Consider the following 21,191-nt stretch of genomic DNA (forward strand, 5'->3'; position numbering starts at 1 on the left):
CATATATATATTTAATATATAAAAATTTTTGTTTGGATTTGAATCTCAAAGCTTCAAATTAAGAACCAGGGACATCATGCGCTTTCTTTCTTCCTTTCCCCCCCCCCAACCCCCAATTGGTGGTTTTTGGTTTTTTTGGGTCCTTGGGTTAATTTAAGAATCTCTCTTTTTAAAATCTCATCTTTCTTTTTGTATTTTTTTCAAATTTCCCATGCATTCATGCAAGCCTTTATTTTCAAGTTCTTTCTTTTGGTTCAATATTCTCTTTTTCTTTGTATATAAAGCATAAAGCCACAACAAAATAAACCTTGAGAAAATAAAAAATGATAAAAGATATTCTATAAATATTGCAAAGTGCTCCATTACAATTACCAAGGATCACTTGATGATACTTTCAAAGATAGTTAAAGGTCACTCTCTACCTAAAGTTCTCTCCTCCTTCATACCCCTCATGAGTAGTGGTGCAAAACATACAAAATCAATTAAATTTCGTATTTACGTAGGAATATAACATATATATATTTAATATATAAAAATTTTTGTTTGGATTTGAATCTCAAAGCTTCAAATTAAGAACCAGGGACATCATGCGCTTTCTTTCTTCCTTTCCCCCCCCCCCCCCCCCATTTGTTGCTTTCTGTCTTTCTTGTCTCCTTGTCTTACTTTAGCTCTCTCTCTTTTTCATCTTTTCTTTTTCTTTTTTTTCCTTCCGTTTCTTTTTCTCTGATTTAATCTCAGCAGCAAGCAGCAGGTACCTGATTCTCTCTTCATCATCAACATCATGATCAGCTCCCCTTAAGAGAAAGAGAAAGATAATGATTTCAAAATGAGTAGTAGTAGTGGTGGTAGTAGTAGTAGTAGTGTTGTGTGTAGTAGCTAGTAGAGGACAAATCAATGTGGCCTGCCCAATGTAAACTCAAGATTTGGCTTCTTGGGGCTTGTCGCTGATATGTTTGGTGAGCTTACATCTGATATTCCTTCATAGCTCATGCATTTTGGATCCACTTCCTGATCAAATATTTTTTACAAATAAAATAATAACATTGATCAGCAAGCAAAGCAAATAGGAAGACACACAAGACAAATGCGAGAAAGATGTGGAATCAAAAGGACATTTTGACTCTTAAGAGAATAATAGAATATTAATCAACACACAGTACATGAAAAAAGCCTGCTGCTACAAGTTCTTTTCTTCCCCCACCCAAAAATTATTCCCAAATGAGAATTATTTTACGAGACTACTGCATTATTGATCTGAAGAAATTTATTAACATCAACAGTTAAGAGCCTGGGCTAGTTATTTGATGAGTCAAAGGATTAGGTTCGAACTTTGAACAAAATTTTCTACAAGGGTAGTATTTCTTTTAGGGCTGAAAAAAAAAGAAAGAAAGAAAAAAGTTCTTTTAGAAAAGCACTTTCTTTCATTATACTAGTTATATTGACAAAATTATCCCTTGAATGAGATTTGAAAAAATGAAAATAAAAATTGTCTTTTGCAAGACCTTTGCCTTTTCTCCTTTCTTTTTTTTATGCATGGTACCACTAAAATTTAAGAGTTCTGAACTCAAGTTAACTAACCAATTTGAAAAATATTATTAGAAACTAATGAATGTGCACCTCAAGAGACGGCAGGTTTATAGCAGAATCCTTTGTTTTGCCATGCAACCAAGCTTCCCTGCTACAAATCAACACAAAGAGAGAATATTTCTTATCAGAGAAAGCCATGCAGAAAAGAATTAAAGCAAAAAAATACTGAAAAAGAGAGAAAAAAAAGTAAAGGAAAAGAAAAGAAAAAGCTATATTTTACTGTCTTGTTTATAATTCTTCTCTAACTTTACATAATATGCTGATTGAAATAAAGTAGCTGTATAGAACCCACCCACCCATGTGACATCCCATTTCTTCATAACAACAACACAAAGGAAGTTTCAAAGAGTATGCATGTAGTAGTAGCTTTAACATCAAGATTTCCAATAATGGGTCCATTTCACAGGATTTAAGCTTTCAAACTAAGTTTTCTAATGTAGGTCCCATTAAAAATATATATATACATATGAGCCCACAAAATCCAAAGGAAAGAGATATCTCCATTTTTTAGGTGGATTTGTCAAAGAAAGGATTCCCTTATTGTCTTGGAATGGTAGGAGAAAATTATTTTTTTGTGGTTTCTTTCTTCTATACTTCCTTTTCACCCACTAGCAAGCAACTAGAAGTGAGTGTATTTATATAATTACTCCATCATGATGATGGTCTTGGACAGACAGAACAAACACCACTGAATCATTTCTTTCTCTTTTTGTGATTTCTTGCATGTAACTATGTTTGTATCTATGTGTGATTGGAGAGAGAATTGCATATATAAGATAAAATTTTAAGCTAGCAACCTACTATTGCTCACTTATACTTTTAATTCTACATTGAGAGTTGTTATCAACACCAGGATACATAAAAGAACAAAGAAGATATATGAGTGCCCTAGATATTTCAATCTTTATTGTTATAGCTCAATAGACGAGAAAATGGATCAGAAACACTGTGCTTCGTTAGGTTTTAAAGGAAAAAAACTTTTTTTTTGGTAAACCTCGACTGAAAATTAAAAAACCTAGGGAACATCATGAAAAATGAGAGCTTACAATATAATGCAAGTTCTTTTTTCTTTATATGTGTTTCTTTATATATTATGTTCATGATAAGGAACAACCAATAATAGGCCAGCTATATATGCACGAAGACATAATGATTAATGAGCATGAGCTTCACCTTGAAGAGTTGCTCCAGAGACCATTACTTGCTCTTCCTTGTTGTTGAATAGATGATGTCTCGGGCCTTCTCGGGTGTTGAATTCCAAACATTATATCTTCAGAAGTATCCCCAGATGATCCATTTTCAAATGCATCTGATTGTCCTGCATTAAACAAATTAAATTGAACTCAATGCATGTATATGAAAGTATAAATACAATGTAACTAGTGTTACTAGCTAGTTCATTATTATTTAAAAGCACGAACCTGAAGAAGCTGCTGCTCTATCGGTGGTCTTGACGGTTCGATACATCTGCAAAATTTGATTTACAGAAATAATTAAGAGCTAAATTCAAAATTAATAAATAAAAAATGGATGCAGCAGAAGCAAACAACAAAAGGGACCAATATGCTGTTTTCAATACTATACTAGAGGACATGGTCCAAAACAGTGCACGATGAGAGGACAACTACAAGCTGTAAAAAAAGAAAAAAAAAGTGTAAGATATGAGTAAGTAAATGCATATAAATGCATGCATGTGTGTTTACTTTAACCATGGTAAAGCAAATGTGGTTAAAAAATTACCCAATCTGATTCTTCTGAAGAAGATATATCATATCATTGAGAAATGATGGTGTTTTGTACTTCTTATCTTTAGGAAAAAAAAATTGAAAGATAAAAATCAAATAAAGAAATCCCACTGTCTTGGCTTGGTCTTATGACTTATTTTTGAAAAAAAAATTTCTTGGTGTTTGTCTTACTTGTTCCCTGAAATCGATGTTATTCTCTCTCTCTCTTTCTCTTTCTTTCTCAATTTTAATTTTTTATTATTTTTTATCTTCTCACTCTGTGTTATTGAATTATTTTGTTTAACTTGGGGCAGCTGGTTCATTCTTCCAAGCAAAAAGCTGTTAATTAGCTAGCAGAGGCATCAGATCTAGTAGAAAAAGAAGTGCTAAGAATTTGAGAGACTCTGATGAGCAGAGAAAAAAAGAAAAGAAATAAAAGAAACATTGGAATTTGTAATAATCTTAATGTTCTTTCTATTAACGCCCTTTCAAGTAATGTAGGCTGTTATTAACATTCAAATCGAGCTTACAATAAGCTCTATTAACACTGAGCAATGGAATATTTTAATTAAGGACCCAAAACTTCAAATCAAAATTAAAAAGAAAAAAGAAAAAAGAAAAAAGAAAAAAGAAACCCTTAAGAGGAGAGGAGAGAACAAACCCAGTTGGGATTAATTGATAATGATAAGTTCCTTTACCTGTAAGTGAGATTTAACATGAGCCAAGGTAAGATCTTTCACATCCATTAGCTCAAGAACTGATTTTGGAGTTGCTCCTATACTCAATATCAAACCAAGAGGAGTAATTAATATGAGTTTATAAGAAAAAATCTTTTAGCCAGAAAAGAAAAGGGTACTAAAGTATATCGAAAAAAGAAAGTGGAGAAAAAATGAAAGCATACTTTCATGGCCACCCAATAACTCAACAGCATGAACAAAGCGAGCATGAAGAGTCGTAGTCCATCGCATCCGCGGAGCTCTCATGCTTCGTTTTGCCGGAAACCTCGACATGAATCTTGATCTCATCAAACCTTGTTGTGACTGAAAAGAATTCAAACTCGAGGTACTTGTGTTATTATTAGCTACCAAAGATGGAGGAGGAGGAGAATCCAATGGCTGTTGCTGATGATGAGGGAATGGAAAAGCATGAGAAGCTTGATGATGATGATGATGATGATGAGGGTTTTGATAAACAGGGATTCCTCTTATGGGTCTCAAGAAACCAAGCTCTTGACTCAGCCCTTGCTGCTGCGGCGGTTGATGATAAAGCACTGGGTGGTGGTGTTGGTTTTGATGAAGATGATGATGTGTAGGAAATTGACTATGATTTTGCTGATGATGAAAAGAGTGAAAAATGTTGTTGCCATTACAATTAGTGGTGGTGGTGGTATTGTTTTGGAGGAGATGAAACTGATGATGATGATTTAGATTATTATTCGACGACAGAGACTCAGAGAGTACTGAAGAAGAAGAAACCCTTGCCGGGTTTGATAGGGAGAGTTCGAAGCCACCGCCGGTTGATATATCGGAGGAGGGCTTGGCGTTGGCGGCGGCCATTGAAGAAGAATTTCTTGAGTCCAGAGCTCGCTTCCAAAATCCCAAATCCATTTCTTCTTCAGCAGCTGCACCTCTCCTGCTGCTCCATGTTGATGAGGGTTTGCTGTTTGGTGGGCTGATTTGTAAAGACAAATCAGGTTGAGCTGGAAATAGCTCCATATCTTTTTGAACTCCTACTACTACTAACAACAACAACAAAATTACTATAGGACTCCCACCTTTCAAAGCTTTCTTTAGCTTAATTTTCGTTTCTAGCAGTATATATGATTTGTAAGATGCTAGCTTTTGAGTGATGATGTATGAGTTAACAAATAAGAAAGAAAGAAAGAAAAAAAAAAAAAAAAGGTTTTTGAAATCTTGAGGTGGGATTTAAGGAGGATTCTTGAGATGGGGTTTGATCAAATTTTGAGGGGGGAAGTAGTTGTAGTTGTGAAGTTGCAGAGATTTGAGAATAAAAAGAGGGAGAGAAAGAAAACAGAGAAAAGAGAGAGAGTGAGAGAAGAAATGACAAGGTATGAAGTGAATGGTTGTTTCTTTTGTGTGAAGTATATGTGAGAAAATGACACTTGAGAGAGGCTAATAGGAAAGAAAATAGAGAGAGAATGAGAAAGCAAAAGAGAAAAAATTAAAAATAAAAAGAGAGAGAGAGAAAAAAAAGTTTGTGTTTCTTTTTTGTGGACGTGGGGGGTAGGGTAATTAGGGTACTAGGAGGGTGAAAAAGTAAGAAAAAAGATTATAAAAGTAAACAAAGCAAAAGTAAATAAGTTTGGGGACTTGATTTTGATTCCACATTTTTTTATTATTCTTTCTTTTTCACTTTGTTTTCTTTAATATCAAGGATTAAAGAAAAGGCCAAAGATTTTTGCGTAACAACTTTTTAAGGGGTTTATTTCTCTCTTTTTTTCCTTCACCATCTCATACGCTTACTTTCTAAACCACACATGCTTCTTCTTTTAACTGAAACCTATGTTTGGTGTTCCTCCTTTTCACAAAACCCTAAAATCATCCAACAATTTTTCATTTTTTTAAATTTTTAAAATTTTTTAATTTCTTACACAAAACACACACACACGCATAATAATTATTACTCACAGTTTTCCACATCCTAGGGTTTCTTAAACCCAAAACTACAACCACTCATTGTGATATGATGAAACCATAATTCTCACCCATCAAATCATTTTACTTTGTCTAACTTTTGGGCCCCCACCCCTCTCTCTCTCATTTTATCCTCATTATCTCTTGATAATTTGAAGCTATAAAATTTGGATAGTTTTACATTTACATGGATGGTCCTGCAACAGCTCCTCCTCTAAAGTGAAAGAGGGGGCGGGGCATTAGTTTGAAAGTCAAATCAACCTTAATTTTTCAAACAAATTACAAATGAATATATATATATATATATATATAGGGTTCGGCTATGGTGCAACTGTGATACCATGCCACAGTTGCATCCAGCCGTTGAATTCACTTGGATGAGTGGGGTCTATTGGGATCCAACGACTGGGTACAACTGTGGCACAGTACCACAATTACACCACAGTTTTTCCCATATATATATATATATATTTAAAGTGGGGTAAAATAGTAAATTCACATAGTCTTCTTATTCAACATCAGCCCCAGATCATCAAAATTGGTGTACCATCGACAAAATGTTATGTGGGATTAAATCAGCAGAAAGACAATTTAGAGACCCCGTTTTGGACACAGCATGTAATTCAAAAGGACATATTTGGCTGGCAGGTATTATCATGCATAATATTAATGGTGCTTGCAAAGTCGGTAAACATTAATTAAGTAATCTAAGAAAAGTAAATTAACTTTTACCATTTATTTTGATTTTGGCAATTTGGGGTTTCTTCAACACTCAATCCCACACCAAATTTGTCTTAGAAAATCCCAAATATGGCCCAAAATTTACGGGGGATCAATATCTAGGGTATAATATAAAATCAAAAAAGTTAAAAAATATACATGATATTGAAAATGAAAAGGCTTATGCGGATTTCTTAATATAGGTTTCAAATTGGATGGACTTCTCAACTAACTTAAAGTTGTTCAAACTATGCTGCATGAGTATCAATTTTGTTCTTCATGTAAGCCATATATTCATGCTCATGACACATTGCTTGAAAGTTCAATTCCTAAAAGGTGGTTTGTATTCATTATTTCGAATAAAGTTGCCATATTTTTAGATTAATGATCTTTTGAAAAGGAAATTTTTGTGATGAATAAGTCTCTTTCACATATGTGCAACCACATACACCAACAAGATTTCTAATTAATGCATAGGCTTAGTGGTTTATGATTGTTTTAAATTTTGACAAAGGTTTTTGTCCATTTAATTTCTAAACCATGGGATACACCAATAATTAAACCAAACTATAAGTATAAACCACTATTTAGACTAGTGTTGGAGGATTAATTTTTGTCTTTCTTTGAACGAATATATTTTTAAGTTTGACTTCAACTATAGTACATGGAGACAAGTCTAACAGGATTTTTTGATATATCTGTCAGTATATTCCTAAATCTGTACTAATACAATGTTATTTTTTATAAGAATTTTTACAATGAAAATATTAAGCTTTAAAGGACTCAATTTTGATTGTGACCACCTAAAATATCATCCTAAAGCGTTTTATTTTACAACAGATAAAACAAATGACTATTTATTTTTAATTTTAATGTAAAATTTAATTTTGCATTGGTCCCAAAATGCCATGTGGTTTATGGAGAGGTGGCTTTAATCATGCAAGGTAGGCTCATACTTCATATTCTTTCTAGTTTAGGAAGTAACATCAAGCATAGCAAAAATTTCGTTTATCGTGATTAATCGGCGCACTTGTTTAGAATAAAGAATTATTGGAATAAAGCCAATAATATATATTAAACCAATACTTTTTCTCATATTAATTTTCTGTTGCTATCTTTGGATTTTAATTTTTCATATATTAAACCAATGGCGTGATCGTGTGTATTGCGAGATATTCTCTTTATTTATATGCATCTATATGTTAATTAGTGTAATTCAATATGGCTAATCTTATTTGACTAGTATGGAATGTTGTTTGGTGTAGGGGAAAAAAAATCAGGATATGAGTTTGCTTAATCATAGTAGGGTTAAGTTGTGAAGATCTATTCTTTTATTTCTAAAACTAATTAATCAAAAGCTTGTATTTACTCACATTCAAGCTCAAATCAAGGAAATTTTGGCCAAAAATTATATAAACTAAAATTTTTACTTCAAATTTTTAGTAAAAAAACATAAGTATTCGTCTCTTTTAATCAAACAATGTCAATCTCAAAGTTAAAAAATAGCATTTAAACCTATATAATTCCAATAATATTCCAAACCATTAGTTTAAATAGAATAGTTGATTACATCAAAATTTCATCAAAATCTAGTTACAAGATTTTGACCTTGCAGTACAACATTACACATATCCTACTTCATTTTCTAATTGTGTTGTTATGGACACATTATTTGATAACCGTCAACCATCCAGTCTCTTATTCAAATATCATTGTACTTGATTTTTAATTATAATTCCAGACCAAGGCATAGTTCCTTTCATATGGAGTAACCTAATCTCCCTAGAACTCAAGAAATGGATTCAAGCCTAAAAAATGTGCGTGCGTCAAATCACTAAAAGGAAAAATTAACTTCTATCCAATATAACTTTATATGCGTACTAATTTTATTGAATTCATTCTAATTCTATGCATTTACAATATTTTTGTTTACTATTACCATATTTAATAATAAGTTTTTACGATATTTCAACTATTTCTTGGAAATCTATTCCCACAGAAGTAGTTTCTATGACTGCTCCAATTATTTATGACTGAATTACATAAATTTCCGTGAGACTTCTTGAAATTGTGAGTGCTATCCAACCCTTTTACTAACTTGACATAAAACATCATACCATATATGGGATTTTGACATGACAAAAAACCTAATTATCTAACTACCTTTACTGACTCACCTTTAATTAATTTCTGTCTTACAATGCGTATTAGAAGTCCCATTCAAAACAACATTACCATTACTCCTTTTAAGCGAGGAAGTGATTTAAACAAATAAGAAATGTTACCCAATTTTTATTTTCATCATATAATTAACGCAATTTTTTTTTCTTTTGACTAGTAGAAAGCATTGCTATATAAGAAAGTGAGACACACTTTGTTTTTAGTCTTGATGGGTTAAAAAGCCATTTACAGTTTAATTTATCAAGGATACAAAAGATACTAAAAACAATTTTTCTCTTTATGTTTGTAGGCTTAATTAAATAAAATTTATTATATTTACCATTAATTTTGAGATATTTCAACGAGTCTTTGTTTCTTCATAATGATAAATTGAAAATTATATGAATGTATTATTAATCTATGGACTTCTATATGGTAAATATATATGGTAGTAGGCCTTTTTTTATATTGAAATGTTGTAAACTTAACCTATAGCTGTTTTGGAAGAAATTATAATTATGAAATAAAAATTAATAGTGTATAATATATATAACTTTAAGTAATAATTTTAACAAAAAGAGTGAAGATAATATGTATTTTTTATCATACAAGTAATAAATCAAATCAATTTATCTTCCAAATTAGAGCAACTAGTGTTTATTAAACATTTTATTATTATAGCTTAAAAGTTACAACTACCAAAACTTTGGTAAAATTTCAAATAAGTCCTTCTAATTAAATAGATTCATTCATAATAATATTATTAATATCTTCATTTAATTTAATAACATTCCAACTTTTCTTTATACTTTTTAATTTAAGTAATCTCAAACTCAATTTCTTTCTCTCATCTACTCCTCTCTCACTTTTAAACAACTTTAATAACAAAAAAAATTAGAATACAATATTAAATGCTTGCATTTTGCTTTTATTCTTGAAATTAAAGAATTTGATTTAAAAAAATAATCGTCTTAGGTTCAATTTCAATACAATATTATGATTTAGTTCAAAATTTTGATTCATGAGAAACTTCATATTCTTTTCTTTCATAATTCTCTCAATCAAATGCTTAGCAAATTGCAAGTCCATTTAGTTTCTATTTATATTAATTGAAATTTAAAGATAAACTTTTGTTCATTGTTATTTATCCCCGCATAAACCTTTCAATAAAATGTGTATTGTACTCTTTTACTACTAGTTAATTTAGTGGATACGTTTGTGTATCTTTTTGTTGGTAGAGATTGCTTGTGAATGTATAGTTGAAGTTTAACTTTTAAAAGAATAAAAAAATCATAATTATGAAAATAATTTTAGCCCACCCTTAAAAAAAATTATAACTTCGCCTCTGCTCAATACCAAATAGAACCTTAAACAATCCTCAACTCTTGCGCTAGTTTTTAAATTGAGTTAAAATCACAGACCTATGTATGCCATTAGACCCAAATTCATGTACGAGTGGCCCCACACTATCTCACCATGTCATAAGGACTAGGTTAAAAGGCTGGCTTGCACATAAGTGTTAGAGATATTATTCCACATTTGGTTGATAATGAATCTTGGGTTAACTACATTAGGTATAGTCAAACTATCAACTCTTAAGTTTGATTTTGAGTTAGAACCATGTACTTCTATAGCTTTCATGATTTAAACAACGTTGATTGTTTATTTACTACTATGGTCTGTTTTCAGTGTAAAATTCATGCTGATACCATCAACCGAGATTAAACTTTTAATCTTTCAACCGTTTAGGTATTAGGTATAATAATATGATTCTTAACAAAGCACGTTACTATATCAATGATTGTCGGTTCATTTTGATAGAATAGGCACCTATGATCAAAGGCATTAATTTGCAATTGTAATGTTTCTAAAGTTCGTAAATATATAAGCATTTGAAATCAAATTCCAACATCTACTTTTATGACAATATATTGTGACTCGTAAGTGCAGAACTCCTTAATTTGTACAACCTTATCTCCAATTTCCATTTTAACTATAGCAAATAGAACATATATGAGTTAAAAATAATAATAATAACGATACCTTTAGGATGTAATAAAGTGTTTTCTTTAATTTGCTCAGAAACCTTTTTGAAATTTTATGATTTTTTTCATGAATAGATCTAAATGATAAGATGACAAGTTATTGCATGTAAGTTGAATTTTAACATGAATTTGTGACACTTTTGTTTGGTAATTGGCTTGATAGATAGAGTGAGGCAAGACTGCAAGTTGGTCCTATTAACTTGACCTCTTTTGTCGGTAAAACAACTTTAATTGCTCTGTCAAATAATTAATTATGTGCGTCCTCAAATAAGCAATGGTTGATTTTATCATTTGACTTGATTTTGTAGGTCGGATTAATTCTCCACCGTCTAATGCGCCCTTTTTATTTATTATTTCTCAATTTCAGATGCTTTTTTTTTTCTTTTAATCGTCGGATATCAATTAATGAAAAAAAAAATACATAATAGAACACTAAAGTTTACCTAAATATAGAAGTAGACCACAACATTTAAAAAATGAAAGCATAAATCTCTTTTTAATTTTGAGCTGTAATAATGAATTCGGTGGACGTAGCTTTTTCGTTGATCTTTTGGTGAGATCGATCTTACCATCATATAGATCTCAGAAGATAAGAGTTTGTCGACATATTTGATGTGGCCAAATAAATAAAATATTTTGAAAGAGAATTTTTATATTCATAACGATATATTTGAGAAACGTTCTGAAAACCTGAGTATCCTTTTCCTTTCATTATTAAACATAGCAAGAAAATGGCCGAGCTTTGAGTTGTAAGCCATAGCCAGTACTAAAGTGTCCTACGTTTAATTTATTATTGGTTCTACATTTCTAGGCGTGGAAAGGGCTGTGGCTATTCCCGTAATTTTCAAAATTCTTTTTAGTTTCCACTGAAATATTTATTGTTTATCATAGATTTAGTTCCACAAGTTGCTGGAAGAAAACGTTTATTTTTTTGCCCTTTTGGTGAAAACTGTAGAATCAATTATATTGGCCATATTGAAAGACGATGCAAAAAGCTTTTGAGACCTTTTATTATTAAACCATGTGTATATTGCTGAGCTATAAATATTATAATTATAAAGCATCTGTAATCGTCAAAACTTTACCATGTATATTTGCTTTTTGTGTCCCATTTCTCTTGGTCGCCTATCTTTGCCTTTCTATTTTCATAAATTGATCATCGAGGCCCAACTCTCCCACCTTCCCTTCCATTATCATATATTGTTAAAAAAATATGTAAAATAAGTAACAGTGCTTCAATAAATTTAAATTATTAAATAGGCAGAATTCATATGGATGAGTAACATTCGAAATTGATAGTGATAACTCATCTATTTTATCTACCATTGAATTGCATGAAATCAATTAATGAAATTTTTTTTTAGAATCGTGTAAGTCAAAAATTTAAATTACCCTATTAGTGATTATTGTTCAAATTTTCTTTTAGAATATGTTAATTCTAAAGTTTTTGAAGTAACTGATTTGGTGTCTCGAAGATCTTAAGTGGTTTTCATATAGTTTTATTTGATTGACCAGACAAGTTCAAATCTTGAGGGAAATAGAGGCTAAAAAAATTAATCTGAACTCAGTCAACCCTCCTACTTCTATAGAGAGATACTTAAAAAAAAAAAAGTCATTAAAATTTGAGTGGATTGAGCCAAAGAGTGAAGAAATTAGAACTAGTGACTAGTGAGTGGTGCTCAATAGAATTGAACCTTGATTATGTTTTGACTACCCAAACTAATAATAATATTAATTTTCTTAAACATTGAGGCATCAGTGCATTACATTGTCTCTAACTTGCTTATTACATTAAGCCCTATCTTGAGATCAACAAGATGCCATATGGGGATCTCCATGCAAAAAAAAGACATTTGATCCTACTTCCTTGAAACACTCCAATAAACAAAAATTAATAAATGAATCAACTCAATCCTCATCCAGTGAATTCCTTGACTTTTCAAAATAACTCCAAAATTTTTTAATTAATAAATATTTAAGCTACGGTTAGTACTAGTACTACAAGGGGTCATCCATAGAATGTATAAAATGCTTAAATATTAATGAAATAACAAGTATTAAGATCGATTTATAATTTAATATTTGGCTTTCCTAGGGTTCCCGACAGCACTGGAAGCTATGTACTAAACAAATAATTTGTTTATATACGAAAGTGTTGATTATGTTAATGTGCATGTTTCTAATTTTAATAAATTCCAAAGTTTGTTGCAGCTACCGACGCAGAACAGAAATAGAAGACTGACAATATTTTGTTTTCTGTAGCTATGAGCTTCGTCATATTATTAATGCAGTGATTATTATAAAAAAATCAATTAATTAATCAGATCAATGTCAACCTCTTCTCGGTAACAAGAATTAGGGTTTCAAACACACATGTTCTCATGAATTTTTAATACAAAATCTGTAGTGTATAGAAGCATCTATTTTTTATTTTTTGTCAGATGGAGAAGCAAAAATCAAATTCTTTATTTGGTATTTGATCTTATTTTCCCAAGGCTGTTGCTATAACGAGAGAGGTCAAGAAGGAATCTTACATTAATACCTTAAATATTATATCATCACCTCCTTTGTTTAGAGCAGATTTCGATATGGTGTCTTTATTCCATACAATAAGATATTATTGTACATTTATTTAGACTAAGGGGATTAATTAATTATCTTGTCTACTAAATTGAGTAAACGATCAAATTGACCGGGCTCCAGACCAAATTGTAGTTGTTTGGGTCTGTAGCTGAATTTGCATATGTTTAAAACCTTTATGCATTAGACATTTGGACTTGGCTTCTGCACAAAACTATATCTTACAAAATTCAAACCCTAAAACCTCTGATCTTACTGACTAGACCTTTGATCTGATCAAGATCAGTGTCTGTAGTACTATTGTTGAACGTTTATCCATCCGTTAAGTTTTCTCAAGTTAGGTAATTTTTTTAAATAATATTAAAATTAGGGTCTCGTGCTCAATAGTGCATATATAATCATTCTCAGGTGCGGACGCCCGCATTTTTTTTAATGCGGACATATTTTTAAACTGTATGGTTTAAAAGAGTTAGTTATTAGATGAACTATAAAATTATGCGGTTTAAAAGAGTTAAAAACTAACTGTTTTAAACCCCGCAGTTATAAAGTGTGTCCACATGAAAAAAAAATAAGAACACCCGCACTAAAGGACTAATTGCATATATATAAACTCTATTTCAAAATTTGGGTTGATTTTTAAGATCTTGTCTCTCAACGTAGGGGCGGCTCCATGAAGAGATGGGCATGGGTTGTGGCCCCTATACAATTTTTTTTAAAAAAAAATTAGTATGCAATTTATTAAGTTAAATAATAAGATAGCTAAAATAAAATCCTTCAAGTTACTTATATTTACCAAAATACTAGCATAAGTATATCCTTTAAATTAAGCTAACTTTAATAGTAGCCCATGTTTGACTCTTGTATTTTCTCCCAAATACTCAATTTGGCAGTTCTCTCTTTCTAAACCGTAAAATCCTCAATTCCCAGTTCTAATTTTTTCAACTTTATTTTTTGAAAAGGTTAGTTTATTATTTAGCTTCTTTATTTAATTTACAATTGATAATCTAAATTATTCCCGGATTTAGGTAATTGATTGTGATGAACGCTGCTTTTATATATATATATATATATATATATTCATAATTTTGGAATCTAGACCTCCATAAATAAAAACTCTTTACCTTTAAAAAATAAAAATAAAAATGAGGATTTTTTTTATTTTTTTTACTTACTTTTTGAAATATTTTTTTATTCATTATATTGATAATTACTTAATTAAATTCGAGTTTATATTAATCTTTTTGGTAATAAATTCTTTGACCCCTTTAGTTTTTGTAATAAATTCTTTGGTCTCTTTAGTCAAACATGGCTTATTCCGCCCCTATCTCAATGCATACATCTACAAGGCTTTGGGTCTAGCCTGGTGGCAAAGCTCAAAGAGGGAAGTTTGGCCAAGCTCTCTTAGATTTTTTTTTTTTAATTTAACTACAAAATTACCACTATTGAAACCCATATAAAATTTTTATTTTAATTAGTTATGTCATCTCTCTAACTATCAAATTCTTATTTGATTTTATCATTTAAAGGATAAATATGTTCTTTAAATAATCTCAAATGATGTATTAAATAAATATTTTGACGGACAAACCTCATTATGTATTATTAGATGTATCTTTAATTTTTTATTAATAAAGTTCTCTTGTACAATATATAAGTATAATTCAACGCACCTAATAAATGTTGTTAGCTTTACATTTTATTCATAAAATTCACTCATACAATATGTAAGCATTGAATTAGAAAAAAAAAAAAAGAAGAAATTCAGCCCACCTAAAAAATGTTGTTAGCTTGGCCATTGATCTAGCCATTTCTAAAAATAAAGTACCCCATCAACTCTTCGGCCTTTTGATGGTCCACATATCTAAGATTGTGGGAGCACTTCTCTTACGTATTGTCATTACATAAACACATAGTAGAACATTTTTCTTCACAAGAGAGAATAAAATATTTTTTCCGCTAATATTGACTTCTCAAAATGAGAGTGAACATCACATGATCTTGTGATTTTAGTTTTTATGTATTTTGAACTCATAGAATGTGATGATGAATATTGATAATGACCCGGTGACAACGATCATCAATAGCTTTAATTAATAATTGAGCCAGAAAAATACTCAGTACCGACATAAGCTTCACTATTTCCAGGACAATTTATTGTCAATGAAAATTTGCAGAGGGGTCGGCATGTTTCACCTCTCACATCCCCTTTCTGTAAATTATAGAATTATATTTCGTATATGCAGTGAAATGTTGTAATAAACTTGGAACACAATTAGTTTGACAAAACATAGCCACGTGATTACAACAAAAGGCTTTCATTTTCGTTGAAAGGTCAGAGAAAAATAGAGAGAAAATAGATAGGAATGATCATGAGATACACTAGAAGTTTAAATAATATTTAGGAAAATCTGAGTATATAATCTAATGATTCAATAATGATTGGATCTCTAAAGAGGGTATGTATAACTAAAAACTCGCATGTAATAACCAATTTTACCTTTTGTTGCCTTTCTGCAGAGCCGTATGATAAATATTACGGCTATTGTCATAGATTTAATTTGTTTTCAAGTGATGTGCTGATAGATGCTAGAATTCAACACCCACATGTTCACTTTGAAATCCATACTTCAATTAATTCATCAAGGACCATAAAAGTGATAAGCATCACATAATTAGGATCCATAAGATATGATCTCAAAGTTTCTCAATTGAGTCAATTCTAAGCCAAAATTTTTGCCATTATTTCATATCATGGACATTAGTATTGCAAACATCGAAAAACAAAATCCCAAATTATGGTGATTAATATGTTTTTTTTTATGGGCCTAATCATATTCAAAAGCTAGATTTTGAGTAGAGCTGAGGAGTACTTATATTAGTAACTCAGCAACTATTCTCAGCCGATGTGTGATAATATTCTCGACTCGCCTTGTCACATGCAGGTAGGCCTTTTTCCCTCATCGTTGTCACATGGAAGAGTAGATACCTCTTTTTTCCTCAACCTTGTCATGTGGAAGAGTCGATGCATTTTTTCCTTGTCCTTGTTACGTGGAAAAGTAGTACGGAACTACTCGTGCATGAGTTTGGCTATGTTCTCATATAGAAGTCGATGGGCCTCACTCATACTAACAAACTAACTCAAACGTTAAGGGCTATCTAAGCCTTATATGTGTAACATAAAATTCATTCTTAACTGAGGCGGAATATTGTCCGTAACACATTTTAAATATTTTCAAATTAAATTGTGTAGTTATATCTTTACTCTTATTCTGTTAATGTCTCATGCAACAGATTGCTATAGATATTTTGATTTCTTTATTTTGAGCACTGGTATAATGAAACTGATCATTAAAAAAGTAGGGACATAGCATTCTTGATAATTCTTCAGCGGGGATTTTGCAAAGAAGTTTATGATTGGTCAAACGTTCCTTCAAAATAGTAATAATTTTGAGGAGCTAGGCACTCACAATTCAGAATATTTTGTGATCCTATGGCTCTCTTCTAGTATAAATAATCGAATCATACTACGGCATAATTATATTATTATTGTTATTATTTTGGTCCATGATTTTATATTCTTTAAATCTAGATTGAATCTCATCTCAAAAATGATTTTGATATGAAAATATCATATATAATAGGCAGTGAAGTGTTTAACCTCTCACCAAAATGTTCTACTCTTTTCTTGTGCTTAACGGGGATAATGGAAATTAGGCGTGTCCTATTTAGAATTGAACTAATTAGAATGGAATTCCTATTCTTCTTTGTGCAGGAAGGTTTATCTTCAATTGTTAACAATGATTAGAAGGAATTAAAGAGAAAAAGAAAAGGCAGTGAAGTTATCATCAGTTAAAGATTTTCAAATTGAATTATGTTATTTTTATTCCTAATGTGCACATGAGAGTATCGATTTCGATGGTGATATTGCTTAAGTTATACTTCAACACTGCACGCGCATAAAATTGTCTAATCTATCTACAGTTTAAATAATACACATGAAATATCACAGGATTATGCCACCTGTGCAGTTGCTTCTCACTCTCACAATTATATGTAACTAGAAAATAGAACCGCGTTTCACGCGGCTTTGAAAAAAGAATTTAGTATTATCCTTTTTTCTTACTTTACACTTGATAAAACTGATAAAAAATATGAATTGATTTTTTTTTTTTTAAATGAGGCAGCCTTATAAAAAATAAAAAAAGTTATTAACCAGCAATACAAATAAAGAAGCAACACAAGATAAAGAATAAAATGAGAGAATATATTATACAATGATTTTATTCATTACAATTGTGTGTGTACAAAACAAAAAGATGAGCTCTCCTTTTATAGTTACATAATCACTCCATGAAATTAATGAAAAATTATGGATCATAATTCATTGTGAGATAGTGAGAGTTATAGGGAAGCTAAAGGTTGCTAATGGGAGATAGTGGGGAGACTAAGAGATATATGTTATGAACATCTACATTTATTTTAATAAATTCATAACACTCCCCCTTGAATGTTTATTACAAAGAATATGCTTCATTAAAATCTTTACATAATTGTTATTGTGTAATAACAATCAAATTAATTATGAGAAGATGAAAAGCCAAATCTAAAAGAAAATTTTTCTATTTATTAGATAATAGAGAATATACAAAGATGAGAAATAGTGATGCCACATCACCTCCTCAAGTCCCAACTTTATATATATACTAGAAAATAGAACCGCGTTTCACACGGTTTTGAAAAAAGAATTTAGTATTATCTTTTTTTCTTACTTTACACTTGATAAAACTGATAAAAAATATGAATTGATTTTTTTTTAAGATGAGGTAGCCTTATAAAAAATAAAAAAAAAGTTATTAGCCAACAATACAAATAAAGAAGTAACGCAAGATAAAGAATAAAATGAGAGAATATATTATAGAGTGATTTTATCCATTCCAATTGTGTGTGTACAAAATAAAAAAATGAGCTCTCCTTTTATAGTTACATAATCACTCCATGAAATTAATGAAAAATTATGGATCATAATTCCTTGTGAGATAGTGGGAGTTATAGGGAAACTAAAGGTTGCTAATGGGAGATAGTAGGGAGACTAAGAGATATATGTTATGAACATCTATATTATTTTAATAAATTCATAACACCCTTGGATGTTCATTACAAAGAATATGCCTCATTAAAATATTTACATAATTGTTATTGTGTAATAACAATCAAATTAATTATGAGAAGATGAAAAGCCAAATTTAAAAGAAATTTTTTTATTTATTAGATAATAGAGAATATACAAAGATGATAAATTGTGATGCCACATCACCTCCTCAAGTACCAGCTTTATATATATATATATATATAATATAATATGAATTGGATTTAATTGTCCACATAGCTGGCACTTTAAAATAATAATTTTAGTATGACTAGTGGCAGACTTCATCAAATATTCCCTAATATTTATGTTTTTTTGAATACCTTAAAGCAGAAATGATATCAAAGTAGCTTTTCCTTAAGAAACACAATATGCTCAAGAAACTTGACCACACTTTAAAAAGACGATTTTCCAATCAAACCCACATAATATGACTTAAAGAAGTAAGGCCCTCTTTTTCTAATTGAGTAGCAGCTATAAGTATAGGTTCCTATTTACAAAAAAACAAAAAGTGGAAACATTTTGAATCTTTTCCAATGACTTATAGCAAAGGGAAGCTTAGAGAATTGCCCTACAAATCTTAGGAGACTAGTGATGGAAAAGAAATTTTGAAGATTTTGACAAGAACCCATTACCAGATATAATTTTTTGCTTTGTTCCTTTCTCATTCTACAAATTCATCCATGTTTCACTTTCTTTCATTCCATGGTTTTATTCTCTTCATCAAATAAAGGCTAAAATGATTGTAGCGTTTGAGTTGGTCCTACAAACTTTTTGACACAAACAACACAAATCCAATCACAATTAATGGAATATGGTGCTACTTTTATGAAGGTCACAAGGTCAAGGTAAAGAAAGGATGTAGGCTCCCACAAAATAGGAACACTTTGCCCCACTTTTTAGTTTTCTTTCTTATTGGAAATTGAAATTATGATTTATGGTATGCCATGGGGCAGCTAGCTGGCCCTGTGAATACAGCTTATGTTAAATTCTTTTATTGATAACCTATAGTGAGTGAATCTAAACTGTGTGTTTTGCTCTAATATAATTCCCATTAGTTAAAAGAAAACACTATCTTTGACTGAATAGCACCGTTATATTAGCTTTAAGGTTAAATAATTGAATTACATGCTTTTCCTGTTAAAGCTTAAGTGTCTCAAAAGCCAAACATTTTGGGGTGAGTGTGCAAATAATAAAAGCTAGAGTCAAGTTGGATTGTCTTATCAATCCTTCATTGCTTTTATGTTGATATTAAACCCAACAAGGCTATGCTGGCCCAACCTGTTAATCAGTCGTCCAGTTAATAGTTTTATACTCATTTAGTAGATTGAGACATAAGCAAACAGCAAAAAAAAAAAGAAAAAAAAAAGAGAGAATTATTAACCCTAACCGGCTAACCCCAATGGAGATATTGAAACAATAATTATGATTTAAAACAAATAACTAAAGGTAGGTGTAAATATTGCCCCCAAGAGTTTGGCAGAATAGTTTTCAAGCAATTTTCTTTAAAATGAAGATGCCATTAACAAACAAAAAAATACAATTTTTAATGTATTGAAACATTTTTTTTTTTAATTTAGTGTTTAAGTGAAGATGTGCTCACTCATATATATAATTTCGAAATCTAAGAATAGTTTGATATGAGTTGGTTTTGAGGCGAAGTGTCAGGTAGACTTACCTAACTTGAAAGATTGACATAGTGTAATGATTAAACATTATAAATAGGCTTATTTAATTAAATACTTATGTTTACTATTTTAAAAAAAAAAAGTAATGCTAGGTATCTTAACAATTGAGTCCTAACTGATGTAGCATTCATTTATTGAATGGTAGAATACTAATTTTATTTATTATAAAATTTATTATCTAATAGATATTGAATAATAATATAGCCACAAACTCTTATACAAATTTATTTTATACAAACTAATGTGGCATGATAAATTAATTGAATTAAATATCTCTTAGTTCATATGAATTATTTTTATTATTTTATATTTTCATTCAACCAATGAATTATTGCTAAATCAGTTTGTACAAAAATAAGTTTATACATGAATTTGTGACTGTATTATCACTCATATATGTTAGTGGATTATGAAATTTTCTTTCACATGTGTACTTTTATGAATCAATAAAAAAATTAACAGATATTGCTTCAATAAAGTAGCATACAGATAATGAAACCGAAACTTGATATTTTTAAGAAACTAATTAATTAACATCAATGAAATTTTAAAATATTTAGAAAAACAAATTCCATCATAACATTTTTTTAATGTAAATGATTGAAAATCAATTCAAAAGAGAATGTTTTTAAGAGTTTGAACCCCACAAGAAAGGGATGAGACTGCGATTAGACCATAATTCTCCTTTCAAAACTACAACTGGAGAATGCTTTTATGGTAAATTGCCTTAAACGAGATACCAAAGATTTTTTAGGATAATTCGTGCTCGCAAGGTACTTTTTTCAATTTTTTTTTTCCTTTAGCTCTAGATATAAGACTAAATATTCTAAATATTATTAAAAAAAATTAATTTTATCCTAACTGAGGTGGTATTTGTTGTGTCTTAT

General features: G+C 30.3%; 1 protein-coding gene across 2 annotated transcripts; it reads right to left on the minus strand.

Moving 5' to 3' along the window:
- Window positions 1-618: 618 nt before the first annotated feature.
- LOC18040671 (probable transcription factor KAN2) lies at window positions 619-5,462 on the minus strand. Of its 2 annotated transcripts, none has more exons than XM_006432680.2 (6): window positions 4,213-5,462; window positions 4,010-4,086; window positions 3,009-3,054; window positions 2,761-2,905; window positions 1,618-1,675; window positions 619-1,008 (listed from the first exon to the last, which is right to left on the minus strand). In XM_006432680.2, exons 1-6 carry the CDS (start codon window positions 5,024-5,026, stop codon window positions 892-894), a joined length of 1,257 nt encoding a protein of 418 aa, XP_006432743.1. In that variant the 5' UTR covers window positions 5,027-5,462; the 3' UTR covers window positions 619-891. The 2 variants fall into 2 exon arrangements, with proteins under 2 accessions (XP_006432743.1, XP_006432742.1); XM_006432679.2 differs by having other exon boundaries at window positions 1,618-1,678.
- Between the last annotated feature and the right edge of the window lie 15,729 nt (window positions 5,463-21,191).

Source organism: Citrus clementina, unplaced genomic scaffold (genome assembly GCF_000493195.1).
Source record: "Citrus clementina cultivar Clemenules unplaced genomic scaffold, Citrus_clementina_v1.0 scaffold_5, whole genome shotgun sequence".
In the NCBI taxonomy this organism is placed as follows: Eukaryota; Viridiplantae; Streptophyta; class Magnoliopsida; order Sapindales; family Rutaceae; genus Citrus; species Citrus x clementina.